This window comes from Tursiops truncatus, chromosome 1 (genome assembly GCF_011762595.2).
Source record: "Tursiops truncatus isolate mTurTru1 chromosome 1, mTurTru1.mat.Y, whole genome shotgun sequence".
Lineage (NCBI taxonomy): Eukaryota > Metazoa > Chordata > Mammalia > Artiodactyla > Delphinidae > Tursiops > Tursiops truncatus.
Window position 1 is genome coordinate 70,212,243 of NC_047034.1, and position 26,603 is coordinate 70,238,845.

At 41.0% G+C, this 26,603-nt stretch overlaps 1 protein-coding gene across 1 annotated transcript; it reads left to right on the forward strand.

Moving 5' to 3' along the window:
- The first annotated feature begins 5,992 nt into the window (after positions 1 to 5,992).
- Positions 5,993 to 26,172, forward strand: LOC101339330 (Fc receptor-like protein 1). Its single transcript, XM_073809463.1, is given in 15 exon segments — positions 5,993 to 6,023; positions 10,295 to 10,315; positions 12,586 to 12,657; positions 12,660 to 12,710; positions 12,713 to 12,853; positions 19,589 to 19,751; positions 19,753 to 19,865; positions 20,009 to 20,119; positions 20,122 to 20,286; positions 20,633 to 20,749; positions 21,820 to 21,847; positions 23,049 to 23,131; positions 23,358 to 23,429; positions 23,994 to 24,025; positions 25,181 to 26,172. Coding segments are annotated over 15 exon segments (1,272 nt in total). The 3' UTR covers positions 25,253 to 26,172.
- The last annotated feature ends 431 nt before the right edge of the window (positions 26,173 to 26,603 follow it).

The window sequence follows — 26,603 nt, forward strand, 5'->3', positions numbered from 1 at the left end:
GCAGCATGCAAGTGGGATCTAGTTCCCTGACCAGGGATCGAACCCAGGCCCCCTGCATTGGGAGGGCAGAGCCTTATCCACTGTGCCACCAGGGAAGTCCCCCCTTCTTGGGTTTCTTTTCTTTTACTCTGAGGTGAAGGCATCCTCTCATGGGGCTTAACACATGATAATGGGATAGGTGTGCCTAATGGCCCATGTGTTCTCTACAGACTGGCTGTGGGCAGAGTTAGAAAGCACCTTCTTGTTGAGGGTCATGGTCTAGGGCAGCTCTGTCCAATAGATATATAATATGAGCCACATATATAATTTAAAATTTCCTAGTAGCCACACTAGAAAAAAGTAAAAAAAAAAGAACAGGTGGAATTAATTTTAATAATACGTTTTATTTAACTCAATATACCCAAAATGTTATCATTTAACAGGTAATCAATATAAAAAATTAACAAGGTACTTTACAATCTCCTTTTTTCTTACTAAGTTTTCAAAATCCCGTATGTAATTTACACTTACGGTGCATTTCAATTTGAACTAGCTACATTTCAAGTGCTCAGAAAATATTCGTCGTTAGTGGCTATTATGTGTGACAGCACATGTAGGTGTAAGATAAAGTCATTGGGGTTATATCAGCCTTAGTTCTTATCACAGGTAAAACTCTGAAAATTACTTAACATCGCTGAGTTGTAGATTCCTCATGAGTAAAATGAGTAACTTTTCTACCTCAAAATGTTCAAACTCATCATATCTAAAACTTATAATATTTTCTCTTTATTTCCTGAACTTTCTGTTACTGCCCTATTACTATCTTAGTTGGTGGCCTTGTCATTCCACCTTAGGCCAAAAGACAACAACAACAACAACAACAAAAAAAGTCTCTCTCCCTGCATGTCCAGCCTGTCGCCAAGTTCTCTCAAACATTTCCTTAACTAAGTCCACTTCTCTCCATTCCTACTCCTGCTTCAGAGCTTCATAATGTCCAGGTTATCCTCTCCCTAGTTCATTTTCTGTATGATTAGTAGTGTCTGTCCCCTGACCATGACCTAGAGCAGAGGTCACAAAGCTGTGGGGCTCTACAAAAATGCTTGTTTTCAAAAAATTTTTAAAATTAGTCTTAAACATTTAAAAATTAGTAGATTTTACATAAAATTCCCAAACTCTGATTTCCTTGGACAGTCAGAAGATCTAGTAACATGTTATTTTAACCTCCTGGCAATGACCAACTGAAACAGAGTAGCAACTGCTCCCTTGGATGAGGAACTCTTTCTCCAGCTCATCATAGCCCCACCTGGCCCAACTCACCACCTGGAAAGTACATTCAAAATTTCTAGGATTGCATTTAAAGCCTTTCATGATTTATCCTCTGTGTCTCTTCAGCCTCATTTCATGTTAGTACTTCTTCATATTTTGTTCCAATAAAATCAAACTACAGGGCTTCCCTGGTGGCACAGTGGTTGAGGACCCGCCTGCCAATGCAGGGGACAAAGTTTTGAGCCCTGGTCCGGTTAGATCCCACATGCCGCAGAACAACTAAGCCTGTGCATCACAACTGCTGAGACTGCGCTCTAAAGCCCGCGTGCCACCACTACTGAAGCCTGTGCTCCTAGAGCCCGTGCTCTGCAACAGGAGAAGCCACCGCGATGAGAAGCCTGCGCACCGCAACTAAGAGTACCCGCCGCTCACCGCAACTAGAGAAAGCCCGTGCATAGCAATGAAGACCCAACGCAGCCAAAAATAAATTAAATAAATAAATAAAAATCAAACTACAAATATCTCAGCAAAAATGCCTCACTACTCATGACTTGATGATTTTGTGTGTTTAGAATGTTCTTCCCTACCTAGAAGCTAGCTGAACTACTACTCATTCTTGGAAATTCAGCTTACACATCACATCCTCTAGAAAGGTTTGCTTAATTCCCTTACCCCACCCCTTTCCTGATATAAGTTCAATTAGACTCTCCACTCTGTTACCTCTATACCCATGACTATTCCAGTCATCATGTTAATCACTTCATTGTGTTTTGTTTGCTTATATATCTCTCTTCTCTACTATACTGTGGGTTCCTGGCACTTAAACATGTCTTTAAAAAAAAAAATCACTGTAAACCCAGCATGCAGTACAGTGCATGGCACATATTACCGTTTTTAGAGACCAATAAGTAATACCCCTTTCTTACTCACCCAATTTTGGAACAAACTGAGAGTAGCAAGAGTCATGCAGAGGGAATCAAACTTCAGCTTTCTCACCAATAAAAAGTACTTTGGAGGAAGTGGCTTCAGTTGTGTGACCTCAGTGGGTTCTCTGATAACTCACTGCTGTACTAGGCAGATTTACCATGCCAGCCACACGCAGTTTAGACACTTATCGGCCTCTGCAACAGGGACAGACTCCTTTTGTATGGACAGTGGCAGATTAGAGCATGGAGAAGTCTGGTAGCACAAAGAGAAAACCCAGGTGGCACTAGGGCAAGCTCGCTCAATTGCTTCTCCTAAATTTATCAATCAAATAAATCACATCTCCTTGATAATATTCTTCCTGAAGTATGGACAGAAAATCTCTTCCTTTTATGAAAACAGAGGAATAGAGGGTGTGTACTCCTAACAGTCCAGAGCAGAGATCCAATAAGTAAATGAGTAATATTAATTTGAAGATGAAATCAAATTGACAATGCATATTAGTAGTACCCAGCCACAAATCTGTTGTGTGACTGTGTTAGCGTTTGCTATGGTAATAAACCATATTGATATCTCATGACTTACAATGTAAACTTTTATTTCTTGCCCAGGCTAACTGAGGGTTGCAGGTCAGCTGAGGTTTTTCTGGGCTCAGCTGGGCTTAGCTACAGGCTGTGGGCTGGGTTCAAGTTTCCTCTGTCATCTCATTCTAGGAAGTGTGTTGAAGGAGCAGTCAAATCAAACCATGAAACCTCAATGAAGTGTCTGAATGGATGCAGCAAGTACCTTGTACATTTACATCACTTTGGCAGGTCCCATAGCCAAGCCAAAAGCCAGTGAATCAGGGATGTCCACTTCTCCCAAAGGATACTTGAGCAAGTCACCTGACAATGAGAAAGCATATATAATTCTCTTATAGGTAGGGAGCCAATAGTTGGAAGTAGTAATCCAATCTATTACAGTGACTTGAAACAAATTTCTTCTCCTCTATGGACCACATTTTCTTCATCTGTAATATATGGGAATGAAGATTCCTGTTTTTGACCACGCATCTGGGCACTATAGCCCAGACAAGTTGACATGGAACATTAACCATCACAGTTTCCCCTGCAGAAAGTGGGGTTTGTTAGATATGACCCATGAGCATTGCAGATCTTTTCTCTGCATTGTGCTCTGTTACTTCACTCTCCAAACTATTGCATTTGAGTTCAAATCACCTCTGTGCCCTCATCACTGCTCCATGGAGCAAAAGGTGCTGATTTCCCAACAGAAGCATCTTCTTGTGTAAATTCGTATCCTGATGTTGGAGCCCCAGTGATTTCCCCCAGAGGATTTCACATTCCTCTCCTTTCTAGTGGTGCACCTGTTCACTTACCACCTCCTGAATCAGCTCTTATCCCCATTTACTTCACTAGAATCTTTGTGAGTGGGTTCATGGTTTTTCATTTCATTATAGTATTGCATAACTTAAAGGCGTGTTCCATTTCTTGGTATATATGTATGTATTAATGTTATAAAAATAAAAGTGTGAGAACTTGATAAATAATGCAATCTTTAAACCCATGGAGAAGGAGGAACAGATTTTTTTTTTTACATCTTTATTGGAGTATAATTGCTTTACAATTGTGTGTTAGTTTCTGCTTTATAACAAAGTGAATCAGTTATACATATACATATGTTCCCATATCTCTACCCTCTTGCATCTCCGTCCCTCCCACCCTCCTTATCCCACCCCTCCAGACGGTCACAAAGCACCGAGCTGATCTCCCTGTGCTATGCGGCAGCTTCCCACTAGCTATCTACCTTACATTTGGTAGTGTATATATGTCCATGCCTCTCTCTCGCTTTGTCACAGCTTACCCTTCCCCCTCCCCATATCCTCAAGTCCATTCTCTAGTAGGTCTGTGTCTTTATTCCTGTCTTACCCCTAGGTTCTTCATGACATTTTTTTTCCTTAAATTCCATATATATGTGTTAGCATACGGTATTTGTCTTTCTCTTTCTGACTTACTTCACTCTGTATGACAGACTCTAGGTCTATCCACCTCATTACAAATAGCTCAGTTTCATTTCTTTTTATGGCTGAGTAATATTCCATTGTATATATGTGCCACATCTTCTTTATCCATTCATCCGACGATGGACACTTAGGTTGTTTCCATCTCCGGGCTCTTGTAAATAGAGCTGCAATGAACATTTTGGTACATGACTCTTTTTGAATTATGGTTTTCTCAGGGTATATGCCCAGTAGTGGGATTGCTGGGTCATATGGTAGTTCTATTTGTAGTTTTTTAAGGAACCTCCATACTGGAACAGATATTTTAATCTGAAGAAATTGTGAAGGCACACACATGAGCACAGGAAAAGGTGTTAAACAGCACAGTATATGCAGAAACATACCCTTATGCTCTGAGTTTAGAGGGTTCCACATTTCTCATTGAGTTTTATGCCTTGGCCCTGAAACTTTAAACCAGTCAAACTCGTCCCCACACAGGCTTTCCCAAGTCAATAAACAAAGCTGTGGCACACTTTTCCTGTTTTTGGCAATTTCCTAGGGGTCTTTGGTCTGGTCCCCAACATTGCTCCCTCTTCCCTCCAGCTTTGCACATCACTGACCATTTGTTTCTTTCTTTTTTAAAGTTTTTATTTTATATTGAACTATAGTTGATTTACAATGTTGTGTTAGTTTCAAAGTGATTCAGTTATACATAAACATATATCTATTCTTTTTCAAATTCTTCTCCCATTTAGGTTATTACAAGACCATTTGTTTCTTTTCTCAGTCTTCCTCTTCGGACTGGATACCTGGACTTGGAAGTCATTACTGAATAGCCTCTTCCCAGGTCCTTAATATCTTAGCTTCTACACATTCTTATGCCTAGATACTCAAAGATTCAAGAAATGTTGAAAATTAAGATGTCTTATTCCCCTCTAATCCACAATCAGAATTAAATACAGGCTTCAAGTGTGGAGAACTGGTAGCCACAGGTGCTCAAGGAAGAAATGGAAGAGATTATAAATATCCTGATTTCGGGTGAGGGGGGGAACAATATTGCAAGCGCCAGGGTTAGTGATAATGGTGAACTGACCCCAAATGCCCAGAAGATAATTTGCATATGCCTGTTTCCTGTATTTCACTTATAAATGTTGCCCAGGTTGTAATTTCCCATGATTTTATTTTTCAGCTGTTTCACGCTCACTTATTGGTACACTGTGAATGTTTAAATATGCAAGCTAGTATTTTATGGATAGCTTGACCCTGAAAATCATCCTGTGTAACAACTGTCAGACATTACACATAACCTGGGTGACAGTCCATCGGTCCCCACCTTACTGACTCTTGTACATAGCGTGACTACGATAGAGGCTGCTGTGAGACAAAAGGATGTGCTGATTAGATACGGTCGAGGAGACATCTTTATCAAAGATGACAGACATGCCGTCTGAATTTCAGCAGAACCACTGCCTGATGAGATGTTCATCAAAGTCAGAAACTGCCTTTGGGAAACTTCCTTTGAGCTACCTGTGTTCTTGAAGAAGGAGCTGATGTACGAATATGCATTATCTTCACATTTTGGAAACAGAACCAAACTATAAACAGGATTATATTTAATTTTCTTGGCCTCCAGAGCTGAGGAAATAGAGATTGGCCATCAGAAGGCTCTTGTTCCTTCTTCTATTTCTGTAAATGTGTGCTTTCAGTTGTGTTACTTCTGATCCCGACTTCCTCAAACCTCTGACAAGCCACTGCCTCCTGATTCTAAGGTGAATTCTTTTTTCGATGAGAGAGCACCTCCAGTTCCAGTCCCCTGACCCGGTCCTCATGCTGCTGAGGCGCTTGCTGTTGATCTGTGGTGAGTAGGACAACTCAGAAAAGGGTATGGGTTTCCATTCCCTGGTGCCCGGCTTCCTGAAGAGCATTGGAACTTCTCAGGACTAAGTTTCTGCCAGGCAATGGTCAGGCACGCTCAGATCTTTACTTCCCACTGAGGGCTTAGAGTTGGGCAGAAAGTCATAGACACTGGAAAGCCAGCTTTTGGAAGAAAACTATCCTTTTAGTTTTTATCTCATAGGAAGTGTTCTCTTTCTTTCCACTTTTGATTCTGACTTTGTTCTTGGTGGCTTCGATAGCCACAAAGATAATTCAAACAACAAATTGGCCTCTCAGTTCCTTGCCCTTCTTATAATCAACATGATTTTCCTATATCCTTCCTTGACTTCCCCATTTCTACCATCAAACCCTAGAACTTATCATTACCAACGACGGTCCCACTTCCAAAATATTTGACTTCAGCATCCACCTCCCTACCCGACTACATTGTATTTCCAGCTCACTTTCTCTAATGCTCCATATTCAACATGTCTTCCCCTCCCCAGGCTTAGGTTTCCACTGTCAAATTACTACACTCCATGTCCTCACTTCTCACAGTACTTAGATTCTGTAGTTTATCACAATACTCCCCTTGGATATACCTTCATCCCTCTTCCCCATAGCACTTTCCTGACTAACACACTTTTCTGCATGCTTCACACCCGTGCCTAAGCAGCTGAATGTGACTCTAAGCAAAAGGTACAATCCTGCTGACGTATCTTTCTTTAAATGTAGGACCACCAATCTCGGGTGCCATGCAATCCTCCCATTCTTTCAGAGTCAATGCTCTTCCATTCTTTTTTTTTTTTTTTTAGCGGTATGCGGGCCTCTCACTGCTGTGGCCTCTCCCGTTGCGGAGCACAGGCTCCGGACGCGCAGGCTCAGCGGCCATGGCTCACGGGCCCAGCCGCTCCGCGGCATGTGGGATCTTCCCGGACCGGGGCACGAACCCGTGTCCCCTGCATCGGTAGGCGGACTCCCAACCACTGCACCACCAGGGGATCCCTGCTCTTCCATTCTTGATGACCACTTCCTCATACCCACTCCTTTCTCCTCAAACTTTTCTCTTCTTACTCTTAGTTTATAACGTGAGAAAAATAAAAGCAATCGAAATAAAATTTCCTCATCTTTATACGGCTGTATTTATCAACCTGTCCACCTCTGCATTTACATACTCTGCCTTTTCTCTCCCTATTATGGATATATTTTCCCTCATCCGAATTGAAGACAGGACTCTCCACTTGTGCATTGGGTCCCAGACTCCCTTGCTCCATCATCAAAATATTTCTCCATCCTGGATTATTCCTATGAGTATACAAATACGCCATAATATCTTCTATCTTAAAATAATAGAAATGTGACCTCCGTTTGCTTCACCATTCTGCACATCCTTTTATAGTTTTCAGTGAGTCATTATCTTTACTTGATCTCCTCCCATCCTTTCTTTTTAAAATTCATTTTTAATTTACATTACAATAAGATACACTTTTTTGATGCAACGTCTATGATTTTTGACAAAGATTTAGCGTCATATGACTACCACCACGATCAAAATACAGAAGATTTCCATCACTTCAAAAATTCCTTCATGCCCTCAATCCCTTTAGAGTCAACTCCTCCCTCATTCCTAACCCCTGTAAACTGCTAAACTGTTTTAGGTCCTTATTGTTCTTCCTTATCCTTTATTGAATCCACTTCAATCAATCTTTGTCCTCACCACTCCACTGAAACTGCTCTTGTTAATATCATCAACCACCTCTATGTTGCCTCACCCAGGATTCAATTTTTATTTCTCATTTTATTCAGTATCTCAGGGGTATTTGACATAAGTTGATCATTCCCTCTCCTGGAAATATTTTTTCACTTGGCTTCTAAATACTGTATTCTGCTGGTATTCTTTCTAACTTAATACCTGCTGCTTTACTGACCTTGAAATGTTTGAGTTTCTCAAGATTGGTACGTAGACTTCTCTTCTCCATCCATACTCATTCCCTAAGTTATACACTTCAGTCACTTTAAGTTTAAACAGCTTAAAATCAAGCTTATTTATCCAACTTCGATCCCACCTTTGAACACCTTTCATATATTCAACTGCCATTCAACTGTCTAATGTGCATTTTAAACTCAACATGTCCTAACAGATCCTTTGATCTTCCACATGAATCACCATCACCATAGGACTTAACCTATTTCTCCCCACCACTTCTCCATTTTTGTAAATGTCACCACCATTCTTCTGGTTGCTATGGCCAAAAATCTAGGAGTTATATTTAATTCCTCTCTGTCTTTGACACTTTATATCCAATCCATAAGTAATTCCTATTGATTCTACTTCTGAATATATACTGAGATCTGTCCCCTTCACAGCACCAATACTGCCTAGCCTGAGCCACCATCCTCACTCTTCCAGACTAAACTCCCACTAATGTTCTCCCTGCTACTCTTGCATGTCTGTAGTCTGTCCTTTCTACAGTGGAAGAATGATTCTACAAATGCAAATTAAGTCAGAACTGTCCATCGCTCTCCATTACATCACGAACAAAATCCAAAGCTATTACCAAGCCCACAAAGCCTTCTGTGACTGGCCCCTGCTTACTTCTCACACACCAGTATCAACCACTGTTCCCCTCACCTGGTCAGTTCCCAGTGTACCTGCCTTCTCATTCTTCCTTGGACAAGCTCATTCCTTCTCAAGGTCTTTGCGCTTGCTGTTTCTCTGCCAGGAATGCTATTTCCCAAATATTCAGAAGGCCTGTTCTCTAATTTCATTCATGTTTCTACTCAATTGACATATATCTAAATAGTCAAGACCATCCCAAGGTACTCTGTAACTTATTTTTCTACTGTATTTTTCTTAGAGCATTGACCATTCTCTAAAATCATGTTACATATATATTTTTTTGATTGGCTCTCTCCCACTATAATGTAAATTCCTTGACAGAAAAGATTGTCATTCATGTTCATTCCTGCAAACTAAGTGTAATGTACAATGTCTGGCATATAGTAGGCATTCAAAATTATTTGTAGTATGGATGAATAAATAAAATGTGATTTTCATGCTAGCCCTCATTGATTCCCTTCTCCTTCCTGAGGAACTGATTATTCAAATAAACTTTTTTTTTTTTTTTTTTTTTTTTTTTTTTTTTTTTTTGCTGTACGCGGGCTTCTCACTGTTGTGGCCTCTCCCGTTGCGGAGCACAGGCTCCAGACACGCAGGCTCAGCTGCCATGGCTCACGGGCCCAGCCGCTCCGCGGCATGTGGGATCTTCCCGGACCGGGGCACGAACCTGTGTCCCCTGCATCGGCAGGCGGACTCTCAACCACTGCACCACCAGGGAAGCCCTCAAATAAACATTTAATATAAACAGTAGGCATCTCAGACTGAACTGAACTAAAATAGATAATAATAGTGAGATAATATTTATTAAATGCTAGATAAATTTCAGGCATTCTTCTAAGCATTTTGTGGATATCAATTCATTTAATCTTCACAAAACTATGTGAGGTAGGTCTATTATTATCTCCATTTTACAGAAAACTAAAGCACAGAGAGGTAAAGCATTTTTCCCAGAGTCACACAGCTTGTAAGAGAAAGAGTCAGGATTCAAGTCTATGTCATCTGGCTACAAAGGCTGCGTTTTCCCCAGGATTTTCTTTTCTTGACCATTATGCCATAATATTATGGTCAAATCCTTGGGATAAGAGAGAATCTTTGGAGAAATCTGAAGTCCTTCTCTGGACCTAAGCCTCCTCTGCCCTGAAGTTGTTAAATAAAGAGGTGTCATGTCTTGAGCATAAGCCTGTCCACCCTCCTTGCCTGACTGCTGTTACCATGAGTCAGCAAGTCTAGAGCTGGATCATCAGACTTTTGAGAGAGGGAATGAGGATGATGGCTTGAGGAAGGGAGCGGCTAAGTAGTTATACAACAAAGGTACCATCTCATAACCACGGTGAGAGAAGTTATTGTAAATTACAATCATAAAACAGAACTCTGTGTCATTTTGTAGGCAGGTGATTGATGTGGAATGTGGGGAAAGGAACAGAGAGAAAGGAGGAAGGAAGCAGGGTAGGGAAGGGGGAGAAAATAAGAAGATAGGAAGGGGAAAAGAGAAAAAGAGAGGGAAAGAGAGAAAAAAGAGAGGAAGGGCACAAAAGAAGGACGGTGCGTTGTTGGGAAAGCCTTCGTGGGAGTTAAACTTTGGGTATGTTTGGGATTTGCTGCCCTGTACTGATCTCTGCTAAATTCTCTCCCAGCTCCACTCTGTGAAGCAACTGGTGAGTTGCACTTCCTTTTCTTCTTCAAGGTCTGCAGGTATCTTGTCACTTGAGCCAGTGCAGGAGGCCTGTAGATAGCTGTTTGATATCCAGTATACAGATGACAGCAGCCCCCTTGGGCCCAGGGTGCTTGTGTTCACAGCAGTCTCTGCACGTGACATGTACATGCTCAGCTGATGGAGCAGATCTTGCTCTGACCTTCTCAAGACCACAATCTTTTTTTTTTCTGGGACGTCCCAGCTTAGGGAGGGTTGCACAAGGAAGTCAGGGGGTGCTGAAGGTTGATGTTATAGAAAAATCTCTGCCCTCTGGCAGAAGGGCTCCAAGGCCCCTGTGTACTCCCAGCTGGGTACTCCACCAGAAGTGTTGGAAAAAATGCCAAAGTCACGCCTCCACGGAGAACAACATTACAGTCAATGCATGGGCCATGTACAAACTGTAGACTGCTGCCTTCTTCCTGTTTTCGGCCTTGCTCTGCAGCCACAATTGTTACCCCGGTGCGTTTTCTCTCTTAGATTCTGATTTATGCAAACTTACTTCATTAGTTTGCTCCTGATTCAGTCTTACTTGTACCAGTTGAGAAGAGGAGGAAATTTTCCCCCAGAAGGAATCTTCCACTGAAGTATGTTTAAATCTAATATATATGAGGACTGCTGTCTTGTGCTTAAAATAATAAGCACAGGGTTAAAAGAGATTATCCTGCTACTTCAACACAGGCTGCATGTGCAACTAGGAACACAGGGTTTGGAATTCCTATGACAAGAGATACTCAGAACCAACTCAGGCTTCTGGTTTCCTCACCTGATGTTTATCCAAGTCTAACTCATGCCTTATGTTAATTCCATGATACCTTGTGCTTGGCTCTGCTTTTACTCTGCAAATGTGCCTGACCAGTCATAGCCTAAGCAAAAGTCCAAAGCCACATCCAGGATGAAGAAACAAAGCTTCTGCCACCAGGAATTTGCCAGGTAGTCTCTATGCCTGAGAATTTTCTGAAACAAGCTCCAAGCTGCAAGACTGAGCTCTGGACCCATGCAAACTGCCCTGTCCAGTGTCCTATTCCATCCCCACCCCAGACCCATTCAAAAGAGTGGGTTACAGGTGCCTAGATGCCTCTTTTATTCACTTTTTCTGCTATGCACCCAAAGCTGTGCTGCTCCTCAGTCCTCTGGGGACTACAGTTTTCCAAGGAGAGAAAGTGATTAATGCACAGGGTATTCCAGGCCTCAGCACAGGGCAAATATTTTGGTACCACAGTTCAACTGAATTTTTAAAAGTCCTAGGGTAAAGCATTCCAGTTGGAAGGCTTGGAGATTATAGATACTGGACTGGGAATCACCCCTCAGTGATCTAGAACACTTAGCATTTTCATCTGATGAGGAGACAAAGAGGCTTTTCTTAGGAATACTCTTAAAACTTCCAAAAGAACAGAGGCTCTGAGGGTTGGATAAACAAATGCCCCGAGAGCAAATGCAATCAGGGCTTTCAATGTTTCATGGTCTGCTGCAACTGGGATAGATAAGGAGATGAGATGAAAGCAGAACACAACTTTACTCATCTTTAATTCATCCGGAAAAGAACCCCTATGGCCAAAAAGGGATACATGCTTCCTATAGGGGTTTGTATAGAGGTCCCAGATCAAGGGATCTGGGCCATGTGGATGTATGGATGCAGGGTATTTCTAGACAAATGCATGCCTCTTCCTTCCATTAGGAATAGCAATAAAAGGGGCAGGAGAGAAACAGTACGGAACAAGTAGAGTTCCTCTGAGTATTTCCCAGACCGATTCTCCATGTCTCATATTCTATCTCTGAAAGAGATAGCATGGGTCTGAGACATCAGGGGAATGGGAACAGAAGAAAATGACCAATATGGCTTATAACAAGGATGAATGAAATATATTTTCCTAAAACTTCAAGCTTCACCATCTCCAATGCCAACTCTAGTGACAGTCATCAGTATCCCTGCATTGTCTCCAAAAGTGTTTTCAGTCCATGGATAGAAACTTCAAAGAGTATTAACCAAGTCAAAGGTAAGGGTTGCCTTGTAGAAGGAAGTGATGCTGCACAGGGGCAGGAGGTGCTGGGGGTGAGCAGTTGAAAGCCCATGTGCCATGTCGAGGCAGGGCGGTAATGTGAGAAGTGGTCTGCATGTCCAATGAGCTGGACCTTTGAGTCTTGCTGAGAGCAAATGCTGAGAACACAAAGTGCCACCCATCAGGATCTCTGAACCCCATTGCCCTAGAATATGTGTTTAACTCTTCCCTCTAGAGCTCTTCCTGATACTCAGCCCCTCTCAGCCCATAGAGGGGAAGTCAATGACCCTGGCCTGTGAGACCCAGCCCTTCCACAGAAGTTAGATGTTCAGCTCCAGTTCCACTTCTACAAAGATGGCAGGCCCTAGGGCTGGACTGGGACAGCATCCCAGAGCTCTGGATTCCTGCTGTGTGGAGGGAAGACTCAGGGTCCTACTGGTGTCAAGCAAAGGCAACACCACTCGGAGTCAAAAGGAGCTGCAGAGTCCAGATCCAAGTACACGGTGAGTTCCGGTGGGGGCCTCTGCTGGGGTGGGCTGAGAAGGGCAGAGGTACGAGGCTGGTCTTCCTTGACTGTTGCGTTCTGCTCCTGCATGCATGGATGCTGTTTGAGACATGTACCTGAGCTTCTTTTTATCAGAGTTCTTAAGGGGTCTTCCCTTATCCTTGCTATTTGCATTCAAGCAAACAAAAGAATTTTTAGGAAGCCCTTACCGTGTGTCATCACTGTGCTGGAGGGTGTGGAGGAAATAGCTGCATAATATATTGTCCCTGACTATGAGAAGCTGATGCCTAACTGGCCTCCTAAACAACTAGGGTGAAATTGGTGGTGTCATAAAGGTCGACTGTTAATAGAAACTACAAAGAAGGAAGAAATCTGACTGAGGCGGTAAGAGGAGGCCTTGAGGAAAAGGCTATGGGGGAAGGGCTTATGGAAGAGAAGCTGAGGTCTGATTTTGACAGATAAAAAGGAATGAGGGTGTTTTGTGATTCTGAACCGTGTTATTCCATATAACATGGTTGACGTTTCTGACATCCTCTCCCACTCTCAGACAAAGACGTAGCCATGATACCATAAAGCAATTGCTAATACATTCCGAAAGCTGGGCTTTCCCAGACTTCCTCAAAACTCAACTCCGTGAACCTAGACCACTACAAAAAACCTCTGGACAGTTCATATGCCATAGGCCCTGTTCTAGTGATTCACACATGTTGTTTTTACTTTTTTTTTTGAATTTTATTTTATTTTATTTTATTTTTTATACAGCAGGTTCTTATTAGTTATCTATTTTATACAGATCAGTGTATACATGTCAATCCCAATCTCCCAGTTCATCCCGCCCACCCACCCTGCCCACCGCTTTCCCCCCTTGGTGTCCATAAGTTTGTTCTCTACATCTGTGTCTCAATTTCTGCCTAGAAAACTGGTTCATCTCTACCATTTTTCTAGGTTCCACATATATGTGTTAATATACGATATTTGTTTTTCTCTTTCTGACTTATTTCACTCTGTATGATACTCTCTAGGTCCATCCATGTCTCTACAAGTGAACCAATTTCGTTCCTTTTTATTCCACTGTATATATGTACCACATCTTCTTTATCTACTAGTCTGTGAATGGGCATTTAGGTTGTTTCCATGACCTGGCTATTGTAAATAGTGCTGCAAAGAATATAGGGGTGCATGTGTCTTTTTGAATTATGGTTTTCTCTGGGTATATGCCCAGTAGTGGGATTGCTGGTCATATGGTAGTTCTATTTTTAGTTTTTTAAGGAACCTCCATACTGTTCTCCATAGTGGCTGTAGCAATTTACATTCCCACCAACAGTGCAAGAGGGTTCCCTTTTCTCCACACCCTCTCCAGCATTTGTTGTCTGTAGATTTTCTGATGATGCCCATTCTAACCAGTGTGAGGTGATACCTCATTGTAGTTTTGATTTGCATTTCTCTAATAATTAGTGATGTTGAGCAGATTTTCCCTCTTGGCCATGCCTTCTTTGGAGAAATGTCTACTTAGGTCTTCTGCCCATTTTTTGATTAGGTTGGTTGTTTTTTAATATTGAGCTGCGTGAGCTGTTTATATATTTTGGAGATTAATCCTCTGTCCATCGATTCATTTGCAAATATTTTCTCCCATTCTGAGGGTTGTCTTTTTGTCTTGTTTACAGTTTCCTTTGCTATGCAAAAGCTTTTAAGTTTCATTAGGTGCCATTTGTTTATTTTTATTTCCATTACTCTAGGAGGTGGGTCAAAAAAGATCTTGCTGTGATTTATGTCAAAGAGTGTTTTTCCTATGTTTTCCTCTGAGAGTTTTAGTGTCTGGTCTTATATCAAGGTCTTTAATCCTTTTGAGTTTATTTTTGTGTATGGTGTTACAAATTTTAAGATATTTTGTTCTAGTTCTGTAAAAAAATGTCATTGGTAATTTGATAGGGATTGCATTGAATCTGTAGATTGCTTTGGGTAGTATAGTCGTTTTCACAATATTGATTCTTCCAATACAAGAATGTGGTATACCTCTCCATCTGTTTGTGTCATCTTTGATTTCTTTCATCAGTGTCTTATAGTTTTCTGAGTACAGGGTTTTTACCTCCTTAGATAGGTTTATTCCTAGGTATTCTATTCTTTTTGTTGCAATGGTGAATGGGATTGTTTCCTTAATTCTTCTTTCTGGTCGTTCATTGTTAGTGTATAGGAATGCAAGAGATTTCTGTGCATTAATTTTGTATCCTGCAACTTTACCAAATTCATTCATTAGCTCTAGTAGTTTTCTGGTGGCATCTTTAGGAGTCTCTATGTATAGTATCATGTCATCTGCAAACAGTGACAGTTTTACATCTTCTTTTCCAATTTGTATTCCTTTTATTTCTTTTGCTTCTCTGATTGCCGTGGCTAGGACTTCCAAAACTATGTTGAATAATAGTGGTGAGAGTGGACATCCTTGTCTTGTTCCTGATCTTAGAGGAAATGCTTTCAGTTTTTCACTGTTGAGAATGATGTTTGTTGTGGGTTTGTCGTATATACCTTTTATTATGTTGAGGTAGGTCCCCTGTATGCCCACGTTCTGGAGAGCTTTTATCATATATAGGTGTTGAATTTTGTCAAAAGCTTTTTCTTCATCCATTGATATGATCATATGGATTGTCTCCTTCAATTTGTTAATATGGTGTGTCACACTGAGTGATTTGCATATATTGAAGAATCCTTGCATCTCTGGGAAAAGTCCCACTTGATCATGGTGTATGATCCTTTTAATGTGTTGTTGGATTCTGTTTGCTTGTATTTTGTTGAGCACTTTTGCATCTATATTCATTAGTGATATTGGTCTGTAATTTTCTTTTTTGGTAGTATCTTTGGTTTTGGTATCAGGGTCAGGGTGGCCTTGTAGAATGAATTTGGGAGTGTTCCTTGCTCTGCAATTTTTTGGTAAGAGTTTGAGAAGGGTATTAGCTCTTCTCTAAATGTTTGATAAAATCACCTGTGAAGCCATCTGGTCCTGGACTTTTATTTGTTGGAAGATTTTTAATTACAGTTTCAATTTCATTACTTTTGATTGGCATGTTCATATTTTCTATTTCTTCCTGGTTCAGTCTTGGAAGGTTATACCCTTCTAAGAATTTGTCCATTTCTCCCAGGTTGTCCATTTTATTGGTATAGAGTTGCTTGTAGTAGTCTCTTATGATCCTTTGTATTTCTGTGGTGTCCATTGTAACTTCTTTTTCATTTCTAATCATTGATTATTAGAAATTATTTCATTTCTAATCTAATTCTTATTGGCTATATTTTATCAGTTTTGTTTATCAAAAAAACAGCTTTTAGTTTTATTGATCTTTGTTTCTATTTCATTTATTTCTGCTCTGATCTTTAAAATTTTATGATTTCTTTCCTTCTACTAACTTTGGGTTTTGTTTCTTCTTCTTTCTCCAGTTACTTTAGGTGTAAGTTTAGATTGTTTATTTGAGATTTTTCTTGTTTCTTGAGGTAGGATTGTACTGCTATAAACTTCACTCTTAGAACTGCTTTTGCTCTATCCCCTAGGTTTTGGATCATCTTGTTTTTGTTGTCATTTGTCTCTAGGTATTTTTTGATTTCCTCTTTGATTTCTTCAGTGATCTTGGTTATTTAGTAACATATTGTTTAGCCTCCATGTGTTTGTGTTTTTTACATTTTCTTTCCCTGTAATTTATTTCTAATCTCATAGCATTGTGGTTGGAAAAGATGCTTGACGTGATTTCAATTTTCTTAAATTTACTGAGGCTTGATTTGTGACCCAAGATGTGAACTATCCTGGAGAATGTTCCACGTGCACTTGAGAAGAAAGTGTAATCTGCTGTTTTGGGATGGAATGTCCTATAAATATCAATTAAATCTATCTGGTCTATTGTGTCATTTAAAGCTTGTGTTTCCTCATTAATTTTCATCTGGATGATCTGTCCACTGTTATAAGTGAGGTATTAAAGTCCCCCACTATTATTGTGTGACTGTCTATTTCCTCTTTTATAGCTGTTAGCAGTTTCCTTATGTATTGAGGTGCTCCTATGTTGGGTACATATATATTTATAATTGTTATATCTTCTTCTTGGATTGATCCTTTGATCATTATGTGGTGTCCTTCCTTGTCTCTTGTAACATTATTTTAAAGTCTATTTTATCTGATATGAGTATTTCTACTCCAGCTTTCTTTTGATTTCCATTTGCATGGAATACCTTTATCCATCCCCTCACTTTCAGTCTGTATGTGTGCCTAGGTCTGGAGTGGGTATCTTGTAGACAGCATATATATGGGTCTTGTTTTTGTATCCATTCAGCGAGCCTGTGTCTTTTGGTTGGAGCATTTAATCCATTTACATTTAAGGTAATTATCGACATGTATATTCCTATTACCATTTTCTTAATTGTTTTGGGTTTGATTTTGTAGGTCCTTTTCTTCTATTGTGTTTCCCACTTAGAGAAGTTCCTTTAGCATTTGTTGTAGAGCTGGTTTGGTGGTGCTGAATTCTCTTAAGTCTTTCTTGTCTGTAAAGTTTTTGATTTCTCCATCGAATCTGAATGAGATCCTCGCTGAATGAGTAATCTTGGTTGTAGGTTCTTCCCTTTCATCACTTTAAATATATCATGCCACTCCCTTCTGGCTTGTAGAGTTTCTGCTGAGACATCAGCAGTTAACCTTATGGGAGTTCCCTTGTATGTTATTTGTCATTTTTCCCTTGTTGTTTTTAATAATTTTTCTTTGTCTTTAATTTTTGTCAGTGTGATTACTATTGTCTCAGCGTGTTTCTCCTTGGGTTTATCCTGCCTGGGACTCTCTGCACTTCTTGGACATGGGTGGCTATTTCCTTTCCCATGTTAGGGAAGTTTTCACCTATAATCTCTTCAAATATTTTCTCTCTCTCTTCTTCTTCTGGGACCCTTATAATGTGAATTTTGGTGCTTTAAATGTTGTTGAGAGGTCTCTTAGGCTGTCTTCATTTCTTTTCATTCCTTTTTCTTTATTCTGTTCCATGGCAGTGAATTCCACCATTCTGCCTTCCAGGTCATTTATCCGTTCTTCTGCCTCAGTTATTCTGCTATTGATTCCTTCTAGTGTGTTTTTCATTTCAGTTATTGTATTGTTCATCTCTGTTTGTTTGTTCTTTAATTATTCTAGGTCTTTGTTAAACATTTCTTGCATCTTCTTGATCTTTGCCTCCATTCTTTTTCCAAGGTCCTGGATCATCTTCACTATCATTATTCTGAATTCTTTTTCTGGAAGGTTGCCTATCTCCACTTCATTTAGTTGTTTTTCTGGGGTTTTGCCTTGTTCCTTCATCTGGTACATAGCCCTCTGCCTTTTCATTTTGTCTGCCTTTCTGTGAATGTGGTTTTTGTTCCACAGGCTGCAGGACTGTAGTTCTTCTTGCTTCTGCTGTCTGCCCTCTGCTGGATGAGACTATCTAAGAGGTTTGTGCAAGCTCCCTGATGGGAGGGACTGGTGGTTGGTAGAGCTGGGTATTGCTCTGGTGGGCAGAGCTCAGTAAAATTTTAATCCACTTGTCCGATGATGGGTGGGGCTGAGTTCCCTCTCCATTAGTTGTTTGGCCTGAGGCAACCCAGCACTGGAGGCTACAGGCTATTTGGTGAGGCTAATGGTGGACTCTGGGAGGGCTCATGCCAAGGAGTACTTCCCAGACCTTCTGCTGCCAGTGTCCTTATCCCCACAGTGAGCTACAACCACCCCCTGCCTCTGCAAGATACCCTCCAACACTAGCATATAGGTCTGGTTCAGTCTTCTATGGGGTCACTGCTCCTTCTCCCAGGTCCTGATGAGCACACTACTTTGTGTGTGCCCTCCAAGAGTAGAGTCTCTTTTCCCCCCAGTCCTGTCAAAGTCCTGCAATCAAATCCAACTAGTCTTGAAAGTCTGATTCTCTGGGAATTCCTCCTCCTGTGGCCAGAACCCCAGGTTGGGAAGCCTGATGTGGAGCTCAGAACCTTTACTCTGGTGGGTGGGCTTCTGTGGTATAATTGTTCTCCAGTTTGTGAGTCACCCACCCAGCATAATGGGATTTGATTTTATTGTGATTATGACCCTCTTACCATCTCATTGTGGCTTCTCCTTTGTCTTTGGATGTGGGGTATTTTTTTTAGAGAGTTCCAGTGTCTTTCTGTCAGTGATTGTTCAGCAGTTAGTTGTGATCCCAGTGCTCTTGCAAGAGGGAGTGAGTGTATGTCCTTCTACTCTGTCATCTTGAACCAATCTGACCCACATGTTGTTTAATTGAAGCATCACAACTGTAGGAGATAACTGTCATTATCTTCTCCATTTTCCAGATGGGAAATTGAGTCTCAGAGAAGTTAAGTAATTTGATCAAGCATGCACAAGAAGAGTTGGAACCAACATTCAAACCCAGGCAGTGTGATTTGTAACCTAGGCTTGTAAAAATTATACTATTGTGCCTTGAAAAATGAGAGTTTGAGAGATCAGCGTTCTGGGTATCACACTGTCCTAGGCAGGGAGAAGACACTGTAGCCTCCATGGGAATATTATGGTGTCTTTCTTACCCTACCACCATCAACCCAACCAATGCCAATTCCAAATCAGCAGGACCCCCTTTGCCCACTAGCTCCCTGCCCCACCTTTAAACAATATAAGCTGTTGACTTCACCAGAGGCCTTTGCTCTCAGGACTGTCGCACATACCCTGTCCCTGAAACCCTCCCTACTCAGGGCCTTCCTGTGTCATCTTGTGTTCATGTAGGACTCCCCATCAGTAATGTGAGCTTGGAGATACAACCTCCAGGCGGATACATGATGGAGGGAGAAAAGCTGGTTCTTGTCTGCTTGGTCACTGGGGGCACAGGAGATATCACCTTCTTCTGGTACAAAGGGGCCCCGGGTTTAAACCTGGAAATGAAGACTGACGGTGACGTTTGGGATCTCTGTGGTGAGGGAGAGTGACTCTGAGCAATATTACTGTGCGGAGGACAATGGCTATGGCCCCAGGCTCAGTGAGCTGGTGAGTATCACTGTCAGAAGTAAGTTCCACTGCCTTTCTGCTCAGCCAGCATGTTCCCCTGGGGCACCCTGAGGAATTTAACTGGCGCTGAGCCTCTGTGGGAAGGGATTGTGAGTCTGTCATCATCAGAGACCCCCTCTGACAGTCTACTGTCTCTCTCAGTTCCAGTGTCTCACCCTGTCCTCACCCTCAGGGCTCCTGGGGCCCAGGCTGTGTTGGGGGATGTGGTGGAGCTTCACTGCGAGGTCTGGAGAGGCTCTCCCCCGATCCTGTACAGTTTTATCATGAGGATGTCGCCCTGGGGAGCAGCTCAGCTCCCTCTGGAGGAGGAGTGACTTTCAACCTCTCTCTGACTGCAGAACATTATGGAAACTACTACTGTGAGGCCAACAATGGCCTGGTGGCCCAGTGCAGTGAGGTGGTACCACTCAATATCATAGGTATAGCTCATGCTGTGGAACTACTTCAGTCAATGTCTCTTTCTCAGCATCCTGGGAGAGTTTTGCTGACCCCACAAAGTTTCTGGTGATGTGCTACCCAAGATGAGGCTTCTATGGGTAGTCCTGTCCTGGGAGATATATCCGAGGGGGCATGGGGGACACCAAAACTGGTGCCTCTCTTCTCTCAACAATGTGATAAGCTGCAAGTCCCTAGGTGCATAAGTAAGTCCTACCTCCCCAACTCCCCCAGGAAGAGCAGACCTTTCCTCAACCCACACTCAAGATATCTGCTCTCCAAACCCAAGCCCTTCTCCTTGGCAGCTCATGTATAGGTCTCTCCCTTCAGTGCCTACGGAGGACAGAAAAGAAGTTCTTACTTCAGGAGTCATGGAGGTGCTGCTTGGCATCTCTGGTCCCACCACTATGGCCCTATTATTTTGCTGCTGGCTCAAGAGAAAAATAGGTTTGTATTTATAGAGATTGGTATTTTGTTACTGTGACCTTTGTTTTCACTGAGATAAGGCAAGATTTGTGACATATATACTAATAAGGATGAATATATCCCATTAGCCACCTTGCCTATAGATCTGCTCATAGCCATCCCCACTGCCCCAGCACATGGAATGGCACCTATTAAAGTAGTGAAAGTTTTTAGTAAAGCCCTTCATCCCCACATATTATCAATTGAGGTTAAACTGATACCTTGTACTTCTGTGGTTTAATTTTTATACAAAAATGTAACTACTTAAAATAACTAATCAGCCACTTAGAAGAGAAATACAGTTAGCAGTTCCAGCTATACTGACAATCTCCCAGGTAAAGTCATTGCACTAATTCTTATTTGCCTTAGAATATTGTCACATGGTTTTTCTTCTCCCTGAAATATTTACCCACACATCCAGACATATGCTTTTTGCTGAGTGTTTCTCACTTTTCAGCTTAAATGTCATTTTCTCCAAGAGGCTTCACCTGACCACACAGCTTACAATTCTCTTCTATTATGCTTCCTCAGAGTACCAACAACTTCACACGTTATTACAATTGATTATTACCTATTTATTTGTATGTTTAATCTTGGTTTCCTGTTCTCCATTGAGCAAGTTGGAGATGGGGCAAGAGAGGACAATGTGAGATTCTTACTTAAATTCCAAGCTTTTTGGGCATCTTTGGAGACGTCACCCCAACTATACTGTGTCTATGGAAGTGCCTTTTGTCATGATAGGATTAGGTCGTATGGTTCTAAAACCAAAACCCAAAAATGTTATAGGTGTGTGGGTACAGAGCCTTGGGCTCAAGTCCAATTCTGGTATTAACTGTCTTTGGGAAGCTCGCTTAACTATTCTGGACCTAAATCTCTTCATCTGCAATATGAAGGATCTGCCCAAATAATTGCCAGGATGTCCTCTGAGCACACAGTGACATCTTGCAATGGGCATCCTGGAACAAGGCACATTCCCTGCACAGGGGCTGTATGAAAGCACTGAGAAAGAGAGTTCCCTCATTGACATGTATGTTCATTTGTTTGACTTGCAGGAAGTCGTTCAGCCAGGGATCCACTCAGGTGAGACCTCTGCTATCTCTGTGTGCACAGTTAATGTAGAAAAATCTATTTCAAACAATTTTTTGAATTGTTCTCTCTCATGAGCTTTTTTCCATATTTTGTCATATGCAAAACTGCTACTCCAGTGTTCTTCCACTGGTAACTTCATTTGCTATTCCTCTTCTTTTATATATTAACTAATTATTTTAAATCCTTTCATCATTTTTCCTAATTTGTCTCCCTCACTAAATCTACAGAATAAGACACTTCTGTTATATTGACCAGTTTCATGCATTTATTCAATCAACCAGTATCTGAGAGTCTGTAAGTCATTTTGTTGAGTGCTAGAAAGCATGAAAATATGGAGAGATCTTAAGAGTTTTAAGTATCCTAGAGTAGTTAAGATATACACACATTTCCATAATGCAGGCCAGAGAATAAGTAATAAACATACTGAAAAATTGTTGATCAAGTTCCTTAGAAGAGGAAAAGATTTTTTTAAATTTATTTTTGATTGTATTTTATTGAAGTATAGTTGATTTACAATGTCATGTTAGTTTCAGGTGTACAGCACAATGATTTAGTTATATATTCTTTTTCAGATTCTTTTCCCTTATAGGTTATTACAAAATACTGAGTATTGTTCCCTGTGCTATGCGATAGGTCCTTGTTGGTTAGAAAAGGAAAAGATTTTTAAAATACTTCCATCGGGGGATATCAGTGTTTAGTTGATACATTTTATACTGTTATTATTTTTGCCAACAAAAACCATATTTTTTTCCAAATCAGAATAGCACTTTTTCAGTGATGCACATGCAAGAGCATTTTCTTCTTTCCCTTCCTCAAGCTGCTTGTTCTGCTTAGCAACCGGTTTCCATCTGGAGTGAATCAATAATTTTTCATTCAATATTTACCGAGCACTTATGATGTGAATGGCACTATTCTGGGTGTGGGCAATTCCACAGTAAGCTGTCAAATAAGAACCGTACACTTGTGGAATATATACTCCAGTGATACTCTGCAATGCCCTGCTCAGCGCAAGTATAGGGCTTGTATCAGACAGCTGTGCTGATTTCTGATTTCCCCATAAATTAGCATTCTATTCAGGACACTTTGTAACATGCTTCTCTCCTTCAGTGTTTTACTCATAATCCTAAATAGTTGTGTCTGGGACATCTAGGATGCTATCCCAGATAGATAGCATGTGTTTCTGTGTTTGCAGGAGCCTTCCCAGCCCTGTACCCCAAGAATCCACCTACCTCAACTCACAAGCCCCAGAGCAACTACACCATAACTATGAAAATGGTGAGGCTTCCCAAATGACCTGGGCCAAAGTAGGCAGACCAAGCTGGGGAAGAAGCAATAACGTGATGTCTATTAACCAAATCTGACCCTGCTGTGTCCCAGCCACCTCTACAAATAAATGACTCATCTATCTTCATGGCTGTGATAGGTGGTAAGTATGGAGTGAGTTAAATGGCAGGAAGAAGGGACTGTGTCATGTCACGATGCCTCCTTTTTTCTCTTTCAGTGAATGTTGTAAGTGGGGATGAGGTTTATTCTTTGGTGTACTGTGTGCAGCAGGAACAGCAACTGGCAGCAGGTGAGACATGAGGGAGTGAATTTGTCTCTGACTTTTGTCTTTCCTGGAACCGGGAGGATAATCAGTGACTGTGTATGGCAACATGACTCTGTTCTTTGGCACTGCTGCTTCTGCTCTCGGAGCTGACTATGAGCATTGCTGTGCCTTTTATGAAGATTGGCCTTTGGTCTGGATGCTGTCTTGAGTAGATGCCAGTGCTAATGCTAACTTGGCCTCCTGTATATCTCACTCCCCAGTCAGATGGCAGCATTGGAGGCAGTACCAGCTATGTACTCCCTGTAGCACCCCAATACAGCTGCCTAGTTGTGGCTGTTGTCCCATCCCGTACCTGGTAGGCACAGAAATGCTGAGAGATACAAATGCCAGGAGGGGCTGGCGGACCCTCACTCCCCCTAGGTACTAGTTTTCCTCTGTATAGTAAGGAGTCATATTTGTGATAGGCAGAAAAGTGAGACAGAAAATATTAATGGAAGTAAGTCCATGGGAAATAGGACAGAAAGAAGCTTTTAACACTAATTTAATGAAGGACTTTAAATGGAATCTCACATATGTTTGTCTCCACAGAAGAACCTCCTGGGATGCATACTGGGGATAAGGTGAGTTAGAATCCCTGTTCTTTCCTCCATGCTCTTTCTCTCTTTCTTCTGGGGACAGGTGCTCAAATTTTTAAAATTATGGCCACTTAGGAAAAACAAGATATCTCATGGTCTATCTCCTACCTTATCTCCTCACACCACAGGGATAAAAATATTTTATTATAACAGTAAAGTGTCATTGTACAAGGTAATTTTAGAGGCTCACGTATACTTTTTTTAGCAATGGACATATGGAAGGTTCGTAGCTAAACTGTAGTGCATGCTTAGTCTAAAAATTCTATAGATTTGAAAATCTTTATCCTGAAATACTGTTGAACCATACATACATCATTTTGTGTTTAACCAAACAACGTGTCAAAAACTAAATTAATATTGAATAAAGCTAACCTAAGTGATTTTTGTCATTAAAAAATCAGTAATTTCTGAACCTTGATTAATTCAAGACTTCACTGATGATACAAAAATGCTTTTGGGGCTTCCCTGGTGGCGCAGTGGTTGGGAGTCCGCCTGCCGATGCGGGGGACACAGGTTCATGCCCCGGTCTGGGAGGATCCCGCATGCCGCGGAGCCGCTGGGCCCATGAGCCATGGCCGCTGAGCCTGCGCGTCCGGAGCCTGTGCTCCGCAATGGGAGAGGCCACAACAGTGAGAGGCCCGCGTACCGCAAAAAAAAAAAAAAAAATGCTTTCAGGAAATTGCATAAATTCCAACTCTGCACATGTGCAAATAGAGTAGGTGCTTTGTATTTGAGTCTAGTATGGTATGGCAGCCAAATATCTCAGGACAGAGTTCAAGTCCTTGATAAACTCCAGTAACAGGCTAAATTTAGTTTATGAATACAAAATTATGACATCCTTGAAAAATTATAGTCCATGGAACAGCCTAACAATGACTCATAAAAATGAGAGAAGGCTTTGTATGGGTCAGTTTGCAGCTCATCAGGAGCGTCTCAGTAGCCCAACAGTGGGACGCAGGCCCTTTGAAAATGGTGGCCTAGGGCCACAGTCTTCCAAGAGGCTCCAAATTTTGTCTTGAGTGGTGCTCCATGATAGGGTGCATCCAGGCTGACTGGAAGAGGACTGGGGAAGAGGACCTGTGGGAAACATGTTCGACTTGTCTTCCCTGCTCAGGTTCTATCCATGTATCTTTCTTTTAGAACTCCTCAGCCATCTATTCTAGGCTGAAGAAGGCGGATCTTACAGATGTGGACTATGAAGATGCTATGTAAAGTTATGGAAGATTCTGCTCTTGGGAAACCATGCATGACCCTATACCTCCGAACTAATATGTCCTTCAGAGATCCTGTGAGAATCAGCGTTCCAGTACACCTCATCCAGGTGCTTACCTCCATGAGATTATTCCTGCATCTACTGTGAAGTGAAGTTGGCTCAAGCTTTGAAGAGATCACCCAGGAGAACCAACATGAACTCAGGAGTGGGAAGAACTTTGTTACTAGAACCGGATTCCTATTGGTTCTTTCAGGTACAGGTCAAACTCTGCTCTGAGTTCTTTTTACAAGAGGAAACAGGACAGGAATAAAAGAACTTGAGGTCATGGGGTAGAGGGACAATGAAGCTTAGAAAGCATGAACCCAAAGTTAGTGATTGTGTGGGACTGCTCCATACAGAAAGCTGTGTCCATAATTTTTTGTCCAAGTGCTTTCTCTGCTTAGACAGTACAGAGTTCCAGCCCTGCCCCTTATGTTAATCATCCTGTTTCTACATAAAATATGTGACTCAGTGAATTTGTTATCAAACTAAAATGAAAGCAAAGTTACATAAAATACCATTGCAGTTATACTAAATTTTAATGACATATTTTGTATGTCAGGCCAATCTAGGTGCCAATCTAGATGCCCCCATATTTATAAGGAGATATAATCTCAGTAAGTTTCACTACATCCAAAGTTCTGTATTTGTTGCAACCTCTGAAAGCTTTAGGAATATGTTTTCTTCCTTAATTCACAAACTTTTTGAAAACGTGATAATATGGTTTGAAGTCTGTATTTTAATTTTAAAACAATCATAAGCTAACACATAAATTAAAACATTTTAAAAGTATATAATGTAAAAGTTAAAGTCTTCCCTATAAGTTACCACAAGTGGTACCCATTGTTAAAAGCTTAGCATTGTTAAAATCTTAGCTCTGCAGATATTTTTCTATTTTTCTGTAGAAACACTTCTACATACATGTGAACATATAGGTATTTAGAAGTATACCTATTTAATAAAATATCATGAAATATTTTAAAGTCTGTATGTAGATTATTGTACTATTTTAAAAGCTGTGTAGTATCCTGTTATATGATAAATCATAATATATTTTTCTTTTTTTTCTTTTGCTAAAATATAAATAACATAAAATTTACCATTTTAACCATGTTTTTCTTTATTTTCCAGTTATTAAATTCTTTTTATTCATTTTTTCCCCTCATTTGTGTTTCTTCTATTTTTCTCTTTTTTAAATTGAGGTAACAGTTTATAACATTATATAAATTTTATGTGTATATTATAATTTGACTTCCATTTACACTACAGTGAGCTTAACACCAAAAGTTTAGTTTCAGTCGACTACCATAT